The sequence below is a fragment of the Branchiostoma lanceolatum genome, chromosome 16 (genome assembly GCF_035083965.1).
Source record: "Branchiostoma lanceolatum isolate klBraLanc5 chromosome 16, klBraLanc5.hap2, whole genome shotgun sequence".
In the NCBI taxonomy this organism is placed as follows: Eukaryota; Metazoa; Chordata; class Leptocardii; order Amphioxiformes; family Branchiostomatidae; genus Branchiostoma; species Branchiostoma lanceolatum.
Genome location: NC_089737.1, coordinates 12541877 through 12554045, shown reverse-complemented (window position 1 = coordinate 12554045; position 12169 = coordinate 12541877). Strand labels below are relative to the sequence as shown.

Below are 12169 nucleotides of genomic sequence, written 5' to 3'. Positions count from 1 at the left end.
CACGTTTCTTTTGCAACAATGAGAGACATGGGAGAGGAATTGAGGGATTGGCCGAGGGATTTGTGAGCGAAAACCATGGAATGCTTAATATGGAGTTCAATGCCATGTATGTTGAAACTGCCCTTATGGGTGTATATGACTACCGGTAGTATTCTCATCACAGTCATATATCATCCACAGTCCTTGGAGCCAAATACCTTCTAATAGTCTGCTATGATGAACAAGACAACCTACATGTACCTCCTACAAACAAACTGTGTTCTGTGGTTCAATTCGCAATACCAGCTTTGTACAAGTAGCCCTGTGGTTTAGTAGCATTTTTTTTGCTGGATTTTTCTTTTTTTCGCCCGCGCGCATTAGTTTTGGGGTCTCCAGAGGATGTCATCCATAAAATCAAGTTGGTGTGGCCTAAAGTTTGTTGAAAAAAAGTTGGGCATTTGTAATATGATGAGCTGTTTTGATGGGTACAGGTCCAAATATAGCGACGACAGCAGTGTTTGATTCAACAGTACTTTACACTTGGCAACATCGCAGATTTGGCTGTGATTCAACAAATTCCTCTCTCTAAACTAAATCGTATTTTTCTTGGTCCTCCGGATTTGGCAATGGTGAGGTCTAAATCCAGATGTTACCAGAAGTGTTTTTAGAGAACTGTTTATATTGAACGTTGTCCAACATGTATTTTAAAATAGATAAATTACAGAAAAAGAAACGCCTGCTACCTTTTTTTACACACAAAACTACTCGTTCCAATATTTAACTGAGCTCCGCGACCTCATACCTTCGCCAATTGATGTTAACGTTAACCTTCTCAACTTACGTACATGTAGTATGAGTGTTTCTCATTTATTATGCAAATAGATTTTATCAGTTGATCATCTTCTCCACCCAAATAACAGAGGTCGCCCGAAGCATAAAAGACGTGTGATAACAAAGAAGGCTATTCCAATTTTTCCCGACCAATTATGCAAATGAAGTCCTGATTTGCATAATATATATTCAACGATGTTCACCTCCATTACATTCTAAATGCATGCAACTGCAAAACTGTTACCACCGTCGTGTTTTAGTAAATGCCATATCGAAAGGGTAAATCCATTTGTGGTCGGGATCACACTTGTCCCAAACGGTATAAATGTTGCTGGTGTATTGAAGGTTCGAGTACTTCAGGTGCAAAAAATTGGATGGATGGCTGTGACTTGTTAAGGCTTGCTTGAACTTTCGATTTGAAACTTAGAATGAACCTTTTCTTGATGAAATATGCACTCTAAAACACCACGGTATTGAGTAACCACCCCTGCAGTGAAATGGACCACTCCTGAAAGGTGTCCGCCCACATTCGCAGCTAGAATAACTCCCGATGCGCATATCAAACGGTCTCTTTTGACCGTTGTGTTCAGAGGAAGACGACACGACAACTCTCAGGTAAGAACTTAACTTCGCGCCTTCCATTTTTATATTACTCCTGGAGTTTTTATTAAAGGCCCGTTCACACCTGTGTGTATATTCAAGTTCGTATGAGCGGCATATTAACATTTTGTTTGGTTAAGGTAAAGTTTGTGGGGCAAAAAAGTTGTTTTCTACTGTGACCCACCGTTGTGCAGCCTGGTTATCGAACCGAAAAAAATTACTTTTTTAGCCACAACCTTTAGCTCACCAAAAAATGTAATAGATACGCAACTCATACGAACTTCAATATACGCACATATATAAACGGGGTCTTACTAGGTTCTGAATGTGCAGTTCTTTGGCCGCAGGCTCAAGCTAACCAAAATACAAATACGCAACTCATACGGACTTCAATATATGCACACGTCTAAACGGGCCCTTAGCCGTAGGTTCTGGATGTGTAGTGCTTGCTTGATATTGCCGTGCTCTGCTATGAGGCTGTTGATGTTAAGAAGTTGTTGTTTACCTGAGTTCTAATAATCTTGCTTTAATTACGTACTAAAGGATTGCTCGAGCTCTGTACTGTAGCATAGTAAGCCAAATGGTCGGGGATGGTTGCAAATGACACTATGAACATATTTTCTCCGTTTCTGGCAAAAGTTAGCTTTTTTGAAAACACAGCCTTGTTGATAGATCTAGTGACGGTCACCAGATATGATTTGAAATAATTTGGCATGGAAGAACATGTCCCTAGCTGAGTTCTAATAATCTTGCTTTAATGTGCTGAAATATGCAATTTTGAAACGTCTTGGAATTATGTCTGTGAACAATTTTGGGGGTGAAACTGACGTTTTGAAACGACGGGAAAAGGATCGGTCACTTGTCACTTCACCTGTTGCCCTATCTCAGTAGGACACATTACTGTTTTTGAATAGTTGAAATCAAAAGGATTGATCGAGCTCTGTGTTGTTGCGTAGCAATCCAAATGGTCGGAGATGGTTGCAAATGACACTATGAGCATAGTTCCTGGCAAAAGGTAGTTTTTTTTGTGAACACAGCCGTGTTGATAGATCTAGTGACGGTCACCAGTTTTGTTCTGAAGTATCACATACATGGCAAGAAATTGAACATGGAAAAACACGGCACATTTTAGAATCTTACAGAAAATCCTACATTGAATAACATTGTACCCAAGGGGAGTCATCGTTTTAGGTCGTTACTTCGTTAGACTAATTGGTAGGGTCATACAATGTTGTTTTCCTATACTATCAGTTGTAGACATCTTACATATGTTATCTTTCATAGACATCTCGTTAAACGCTATTGTCAATTGACGAAAGGCGCCAGATATATCTACTTTTAAGAACCTGAGTCTGATTATAAGCACAGCGAAAATAACAAAATGAAAAATGAATAAAAACAGATAAAAACGAAGGCTTTTTCCAAATGTTACATCTTCCACCCAACAGACACGGGTCAATAACAGTCATGGTAAATGGACAAAGGTTGTGATGATATTCAATCAAACACTAGGCTCTGCTTCTATATCATAAGTACGCAGGCTCTCTATATATGGCTCGGGAAAAAGAAAGGCTTTTTTGAAATCTTACATCTTACAGATACGGGTCATTAACCACCATGGAAAATGGACAAAAGGTTGTGATAACATTGGATTTAACACTAGGCTCTGCCTCTATATTATAAGCACGCAGGCTCGAGGAAAAAAAGGCTTTTTCCAAATCTTTCATCTTACAGATACGGGTCATTAACCACCATGGTAAATGAACAAAGGGTTGTGAAAATATTGGATTAAACACTAGGCTCTGCCTCTATATCACAACCACCCAAGCTCTGTGCAAAAAGAAAGGCTTTTTCCAAATCTTTCATCTTACAGATACGGGGTCATTAACCTCCATTGTAAATGGACAAATCTGACCAAACTGAACTTACTACAGCAGAGACAAATTGTTTTGTAAACTGTAACCTACATTAATATCAATTCGCCAGTTTACATAATTCCGCCGCTTTGAAAAACAGTAGGTTTGCCTTGGTTTGAGAAATCTCTAGCTAGTGCGGCACCCCCCAGGTATGCACAGTATACATATACAGAAGTGCATTATACTTAGGGACGTTGGGTCAGAGATCTGTTTGGACGTATCTTTTCGGACTTTTTATGTTTCCTGATGGAATTATGTTAATAGATACGCCAAATAACAGTTACCCAAGCAACTGGATATGATCTTGGAAACGGTCAGACGTTTCAAGTAGCATCCACTACTTTTCTTGGCATTTACCCTACGAAAAGTAGTGGATGCTACTTGAAACGTCTGACCGTTTCCAAAATCATATCCAGTTGCTTGAGTAACTGTTATTTGGCGTATCGTATTACCTGGATGTCTAACCTTCATCGACGTCGACGTATGTTAGCTATAATAGATGTTCATCCGAGAATAATTTCATCAGGTTGGTAGTAAATAGGATATGGGAGATTCTTTATACACAACCAGGTATTGATCTCACCTGCTAACGTTTCGATGTCTATCAGACACCTTCTTCAGAGCTTCTGACTGGAGTACTGCTTCTCATGCCGCTATAAGAAGCCGATGTAGGTGGCGCTTTTGCGGTGAGAACACTGTCCCAAATATGGCTAAGTTTGTATCCCCCCTCGTCTCGGTTCATCACCGGTGTTGTCTTCCTTATCCTTAAGTATTAATGGATCGTATGTATTCCGTAAAATCCGTATGTTTCTCGTAATGGATCGCATGTATTCCGTAAAACCAGTATGAATTCGGTAAAATTTGTATGAATTATTTGGTTTATGTTTTTACATTTTTCTGTAGCGTTACGCCGCTTGAAGTACAGAGATGAGTATCCCCTAAAACTCGTATGAATTCCGTTAAATTTGTATAAATTCTTTGGTTTATGTTTTGACATTTTTCTGTAGCGTTACGCCGCTTGAAGTACAGAGATGAGTATCTTGCAGGAAGTCGTGGCGGCTGCCCGTCACTATGCCGACCTCCCGACCTGTCTGCTGGCCACATGTGCGTGTCTGCTGACATATCTGTACCTCCGGCGGCCCAGGAACCTCCCACCCGGACCCTGGGCCTGGCCGCTTGTTGGGAACATCCCCATGTTAGCTAAGGTGAGCACGAAACGCTCTAATTTCCTTCTTGTGCTATAACTGTCAATTAATGTATGCACATATTAGATTCTAATATGTATCACATTCTAATGTGTATTAAGACTTTTATCAATGTGTATGAAGACTTTTATCAATGTGTATGAAGACTTTAATCAATGTGTATCAAGACTTTTATCAATGTGTATGAAGACTTTTATCAATGTGTATGAAGACTTTTATCAATGTGTATCAAGACTTTTATCAATGTGTATCAAGACTTTTATCAATGTGTATGAAGACTTTTATCAATGTGTATGAGGCTTTTATCAATGTGTATCAAGATTTTTATCAATGTGTATGAAGACTTTTATCAATGTGTATGAAGACTTTTATCAATGTGTATCAAGACTTTTATCAATGTGTATCAAGACTTTTATCAATGTGTATCAAGACTTTTATCAATGTGTATCAAGACTTTGCCACGTTTTACGTCAAGCTTGTAAGTGACACATTATTCAGCCTCGCTTGGGCTGCGATGCATTGACGAAATAAGCCATTCATCATCGTCATCATAACCTTTTATGGTACAGTATTACTGTACCCAAACACTCGCAACGCGTGTTTCAAACTTGAAACAAGCTTTTGTACGTTAAACGTTTAGCTATTTTTAGATATGACCTCGTCACTTACCAACTTTTCAAACCACAATTCAGCTTTTCCAGTGCTGAGAGCGCCTAGGCACTGGGAGCCCTGTGAATAAGTGAATATAGTACTCTTTTTTTTTCTCACGACTTATTTCTAGTCCGCCTTTCTTCCTGCCACCTTTACGGAGCTGTCCAAGCAGTACGGTGACGTCATGACCCTGTGGAACGGCGGGTCTCCTTTCATCGTCCTGTCTGGGTACGAGACTATCCGGACTGCCCTGGTCAAGAGAACTGAAGATTTCTCCAGTCGTGGTTGCAATGCTGGAGTGGCGGAAGTGCGCAAGGACGGCAAAAGAGATGAAGGTAATTCATCATTTTTATCTCCATGAAAAATGGAGATACATGTATAGTTTTGGGTGTGTCTGTCTGTTTGTCTGTCTGTTTGTCTGTTTGTGTTTCCGGACTACTGTACTCAGCATAACGAAAGAATCTCTTGATGGATTACGATGATATTTAGTATGTGGGCAGGTGTTGTGAAGCCGAAATTCAAGGTCGATTTTGGGCCCCCTGGTATGTGACCTTGGTACTGCAGCAGAAATTCCATTTTTGTATGTCTTGTTATATATGCGTTTTGACCATACTATATCAAACAAGTCCATCCAAACAAGTCCAACCTTTATGTTTAACATCACAAAGAGACGAGAAGAAGCCGAACCTACGTATAAGAGTAGTTTTAGAACCAATGTTTTAGCTTATTATCAGAAATCCTGTCAGTGTCATAAGATTATTATCTGTACTTGATTACGACTTTTGTATCTGTATGCATGTATATAACACGGATTGAAATCGACCCGGTAACAAATAGGCGCCGTGAGCTGATCGTGAGAACACCGAGAGGTACCCTTCCGGTGCCCTGCAGTCCTCCGCTACACCCCCTACGGGCACCGGTGCAAATGTGACCAAAGCACAACTCTGCGTGCTTGTATTGGAAACAATATCAACGTTATGAAAATGTCATAAAACGATCCTTTAGTTGCAGGTTTCCTGATGGCCCCCTACGGACCATGTTGGAAACGGCAGCGCAAGTTCGCCGTCATGACTCTCCGAGACTTCGGCGTCGGCAAGCGGAGTTTGGAGGGCAAGGTCATCGAGGAAGCGAACGCGCTGGTCCAGGAAGTTCTGTCGCAAAACGGGCAACCGTTCGATCTCAAAATCTTGATGCAAACCACTGTCTGCAACATTCTTTGCTCGGTCGTCTTCGGCGACCGTTTCGAGTACGGGGACCCCGATATGCTGCGCCTGCTTCGCCTGCTGAATGTCACGATTGAAGCAGGGCCCACCGCCATCGACCGTCTCACGAAGGTCGTTAAAAATCCCACCTCTTGTTCTGATCTTAAGTTCACCTCCGATCAACCTTCCATCTATTCCACCACGATGCTGATATTAGATCATTCCCCCTACGATTTCATTATGACGATGTGCTCACGTATTTGCATGGTGGTTATTGATTCCAATGATTGTGTACTGTATCATTATGCATTGTATTGTATTCTATGCTATGTATGGTGTAATGATTTTACTGCAGGTTATGTATTTAACTAGTATGTTCGTCTGTATTTTCTGTCGTTACCATGGAGCGAGAGCTTCCTAGGCTGACCCAGTGTAATGACTGTTCTTCATTGTCAATAAATACAAAGGTCCTACCCGTGTTTCGACACCTTAACCGAAGCAAAACATCTCTGGAGGCCAAAGCGCTGAGAATGTTTCGGGGCTTCCAAGAGTTCGGTGGTGAACAGATAGAGAAGCACAGGGAGACCTTTGACCCGAACGACATCCGGGACTTTATCGACGCCTTCCTCCTTGAGCAGCAGCGGGCTCGGGACGAACAAGCTCGGGAAAGCTTCACCGACAAGCAGCTGAAAGAGGTGTGTTCAAATGGGAAAAAAAACGATTGAGAAAACCAATGAATTAATGAATAGATGGATGAAGAGATGAATGAACACACACACACACACACACACACACACACATACAGATACACAATACAAAGACACATACACACATAAACAAACAGACACACAGACACGCATACATACAGACACACAGACACACATACCCACTCAGACACACACACACACACACATATACACACACACACACACACACACACACACACACACACACACACACACACATACACCCATACACAGACACACACACACACACCGTGACATACAAACTGACATATGCACAGACGCTGGCAGAATAAACCTACCTGACGAAGGTAAAAATCAGTAGAAGGAACTGAAGAACGTTTTTACCCCATGCATGGCCAGGTGCTGACCGACCTGTTCATGGCGGGAACGGAGACTTCCGCCAACACCATCCGCTGGGCCCTGTTGTACATGATGGTCAACCCGGCAATCCAGGAAAAGGCAAGTTTCCTAGAATTAATTAATAATTAATCATTAATTTGTGCCCTTGGGAAAGGCACTTAACACGACTTTCCTTACTTCATAGGTTCATGAGGAGATCGACTCGGTGCTGGGCCAGAGCGCGCCCTCCTACTCACGACGGCACCTCCTGCCCTACACAGCAGCGACCCTAGCGGAAGTCATGCGAATTAAACCCATCGCAGCCCTCAGTGTTCCCCGCGCAGCGTCAAGGGACACCACCCTCAACGGCTACAACATCCCCCAGAAAATCTACATTCTTGTAAGAAAAACAATGTTTATAATTAGGATAACTTTTGTTTGCAAATTCATGCCCGTAGGCTAATTACAAGCGTACAAACAGTAGAAAGGGTAACAATGGTGACGAGTGTCTATTCCATGATCCATACATCTAACTGATATTTCTACATACAACATCACGGGGGGGGGGGACTTCTTCTTTGGAGGCAGTGGCTGATGAAAAGTCCCACGTTTTTAATGATTAGTGGGTTTTGTGATTTTAGTAGAAACGTATTTTTTTCTGAACGTCTTCTAGATGGTGAAAGCTCGGAAATATTGTTTTGGTTGTTTCGAAAAGCTAATAACGCCAAACGACAGCTACTCAAGCAACTAGATACGGTTTTGAAACAGTCAGACGTTTCAGACAGCATCCACTGCCTTTCGTCAGTGAGTAAAAGAGGGAACTGTTTGGAACAGAATCTTTTTTCCAGCTGCTTGAGAAAGGTACTGTCTTTTGGCGTATCTTACTACCTGGATGTCCAACCTTCATCGACGTAATGGTTATAATTATTTCTTCTATCTAATTTTTTGTCGATGAAATTCGTTGAGTGCTTTGTCAATTCGATCGGCCGCAGTGACGCCGCCAGCGTGCCGCAGGTCCAGTGAGAGGGGGGCTTTTAGAAAACATTCACTCCCTAATAATGTACCTCCTATTGATATCATCTACCATTGACAACATTATATAGCCTGAAACCTTCCTGTAGTTTGTAATAGAACATTGTATAACCTAGAGCCTCCCTGTAGCTTGTAGTAGATGGATATAAGTAGCCAGTAGTATTTTGCCTTACATTGTACCTGCTGCAATCGTTGTGCAATGAACTTTGACTTGACTTGACCGTGGCATCTGCCCTCTACAGGCCAACCTGTTGTCGGTGCACATGGACGCTCGGCTGTTCCCTGAGCCGAGCAAGTTCAAACCCGAACGTTTCCTGGATCAGGGCGGTAGCTACATCCAACACGAGGCCTTCATCCCGTTCGGCATCGGTAAGGCCATGTTGATTTGGATTACTGTAAATCACTTTAATATAGCGGTATGAAAATATAGCGGTTGGTGGGAAATGGAATAGGTCATGGCACTTGATTTTAACGGTGGGAACAAACATTCTGTCTCAAATATTAGTGATCAAATATTAGCGATGATGGAATTTTAGCTGTTGACTAGTGACAGTTAAATCAGCTAAAATCAAGTTACAGTTAACAAATCAAGAATTACAGTACATGGATGACAACAAACGGAACGTAATGCGTATACGGCAATTAGCCTGCTATTCAAACGTATTATAACTGCCGAATCTCTTTTGTTCTCTTTGGTCAACGTTGCATCGGAGGCCGTTGCATAAGATATGTCTTTGGCACAACTAAATGAACCTATATGCGAGATATTGACCTTAAATACGCGAACACGACCTTAAACGTGTACGGATCCTTACGTTCCGGCGACGTGCTCTTCACGGTCGATCAACCCCAAACTTACACTCCCTTATACTCGGGTTAAATTTCCAAGCCGGGGCCCGACCGGACGTACGGTTTGAGAAAATACAAAAAAATGCACATCAAGATCATACATGTACATGAATTATATTACAGACTCTAATGCGTAATCTTTTTAAAAGGTTTTGTGTGTTTTGGTGTCTTTTCATTGTATTTTTTTTGCTGTTAACCATTCTTGTTATGACCCTCCGCCCCCTCCCTTTTTCTCCTTTAGGCCACCGAGTATGTCTTGGTGAACAGCTGGCCAAGATGGAGCTCTTCATGCTGTTCGTCACCCTGATGCAGCGCTTCACATTCCATCTGCCAGAGGGCGCACCTGAGCCTTCCATGCTGGGAAGCTATGATCACGCTAGTTTTGTCAATCCGCCTTTCCCCTTTGAATTATGCGCCCTTCCACGCGAATAGTGCTGTCTAATCTCCAAGCAGATCAAACGGCTGCAAAGACTGTATCCAGCTGACGAACGCTGACGAACAAAAACATAACCTTCTTGGCGAAGGTAAAAATAAACTCAAAGAACAGAACTTGAAATCATATCCATAAACGAAGAAACAACACAAGAAGAAGGCGACACCAGATACATTTATGGTGTTTATTGTAATAGCATGGAAAATGTAACCATATGGACCGTTACGTGTATCAAAATTATAAACTATAGCAGGTGAAGCTACAACCTTCTAACTGTATTATAGTTTGAATGGCCAGTGGTATAAACGCTATAGTGAATAATTTTCACCTTAACTTAGCCCCTCACCGTTATTGATTTCACTTGGCCAAACTCTGACGCAAATGATAAGGAGGTTCGCGATGTTAAGTACGCATGTGCAGCGAAATGCATTGTGGGTAATGTGTCAAAGGCCCCTGACACAGGAACAAAACACGTCAGGACATTGTTATGCAAGAACTGTTTACAAGCCTTCACCTTTGACATATTACCCACAATGCATTCCGCTGCGCATGCGTACATAGAATCGTGAACTTTTATTATACAAAGAAACTGACTGAAGCACTACTTATTGCTGTATGAATGACGCCCCCCATCGCCTTAGTATTCTCACCCTTAACTTACAATGGTTAAATAACGAATTGTACGAAAAAAAGATGGCTACAAACTAGCACTGACAGATTGTTGTTAATTCAGTCACTAGCTGTCGTCCACGTTGCTATGGTGACCAGTGATGATGTTTCCCGCCCAATGACGTAACACCCCCAGTTAAGTAACAACTTATGAATACATTATTTCATGGCCAAAACTATGCGCTTACTTTTAGGTACATATCAAGGCATCACACCATTGTCTGCATAGTTGACTCGCTAATGATTATAAAATTGTGGATATGATGTACAAAATTGCACTTATAACGTTTAACTACACATAATAGTAGTCTCCCTAAATACATGTTAACCTGGCGTGAGGCGTGACATATATAGAAAATTCACAGAGTAATAAAACTTAATGTATGATTATGCAAAATGCAAATCCAACCCCTCGTTCTTTCACATACATTCAACATCACTTAGAACAGGAATAATTCATTCTTGGGAGTGCCCAACCTGGCGTGGTCACCAGTCCACCAGTGTTACAGCTTGAGAAATAAAAACGTACCAACGCCACGCCCCCAAGAAAAAGTGGTTGGTCCCAAACCACTGTGGTCCGCACTTCATCCAGAATCTCATGGAAACAAGCGTCATCAATAATCCAAACCATGCTACAATAATAATAATGATGATAATTAACTTGATTGTCCTAGCAAGATGATTAAAAGTATTTGTCATAAAGTTCTACAAAATTCACTAAGATATCAGATAAAACAAAAGAACAGTACGAGCTTCAAAATATATCAAAGCTTCCACTCAAACAGTCTAGTGATATAATTTGTTAATCTGAAGTAATCCTTGTACTCTATGCGCAATTCTGTAGTAACTAGAAACTCAACTTTCTAGATACATCTTTACAAATTACAAATTATACCACATACTTTATATCAGTTGATCATGAGATAGATGTTTTGGTTTAATCTATATAACTGGACAAGTACTCTGACAAATGAAAGTCATTTCTTGTCCAGTTTTATGTATTGAACTTAAAATATCTATCGATCACTCATTCCTGGGTGCCTTACCTTCACTAACGTAAATTTGAAAAACTAGTATCAAAATCAGGGGTTAAAATTGTTACTGTACCTCACTCTTTAGTCCCAGTCACTACATGAATTCTAATACTACTTAGTCCATGGAGTCACAGCATACAACAAATCACATTTAAAGCGCCATTTAAATCAGGCAATAAGAATTGTTGTATTTCACCAGAAAGAAATCCGCAAGAATATCTTAGTAAAATAGATAAGCACATCACAATCATTTATCAATTATTTATCGTAATTATGAAAGTTCGATTATAGTGCACTGCTAATCTTATAACATTGATAGATAATGATTGTGATATTTTGCTAATTCAGATAATGGAAACACCAATGCTTCTGCTTAATTGATAAATCTCTACAATTATCTTAACAATATCATGATAATCAAATGTTGATAAAGCAAAAGGAATGTACGTAAATACAAAATTAATAAAGTCTAGGTGGTCGCAGCTTGCTCGAACAAGTTCTTCCTGTTAGCCAGGTCGTCACTGTTGATCTCGCTCTGCATGATGGGAAACATAAACGTTTTGGTATGGTTACAGCCATTCTACACTCTAATTGGTCGATGCATCTATCGGGTCTAACTTGCTGGAGGCTATGGCGTCATAGTGTGATGATACAACAAGGAGGTATGTGATAGGCATCCCAAC

The 12169-nt window shown here is 40.9% G+C and overlaps 2 protein-coding genes across 5 annotated transcripts in view; one reads left to right on the top strand and one right to left on the bottom strand.

The window, feature by feature from the left end:
- The first annotated feature begins 4337 nt into the window (after positions 1-4337).
- On the top strand, positions 4338-9960 carry LOC136421467 (cytochrome P450 2D4-like). Its single transcript, XM_066408792.1, has 8 exons — positions 4338-4531; positions 5313-5517; positions 6188-6516; positions 6852-7079; positions 7491-7589; positions 7675-7869; positions 8744-8870; positions 9592-9960. The coding sequence occupies exons 1-8, from the start codon at positions 4358-4360 to the stop codon at positions 9780-9782; spliced, it is 1548 nt and encodes a 515-aa protein (XP_066264889.1). The 5' UTR covers positions 4338-4357; the 3' UTR covers positions 9783-9960.
- LOC136421632 (caldesmon-like) overlaps positions 9954-12169 on the bottom strand; it is a 47538-nt gene continuing 45322 nt past the window's right edge. For all 4 annotated transcript variants that reach the window (XM_066409096.1, XM_066409097.1, XM_066409098.1 and 1 more), the window contains one exon: positions 9954-12021. In XM_066409096.1, the coding sequence (XP_066265193.1) occupies positions 11956-12021 (66 nt within the window). In that variant the 3' untranslated portion in view covers positions 9954-11955. The remainder of the gene's footprint in view (positions 12022-12169) is intronic.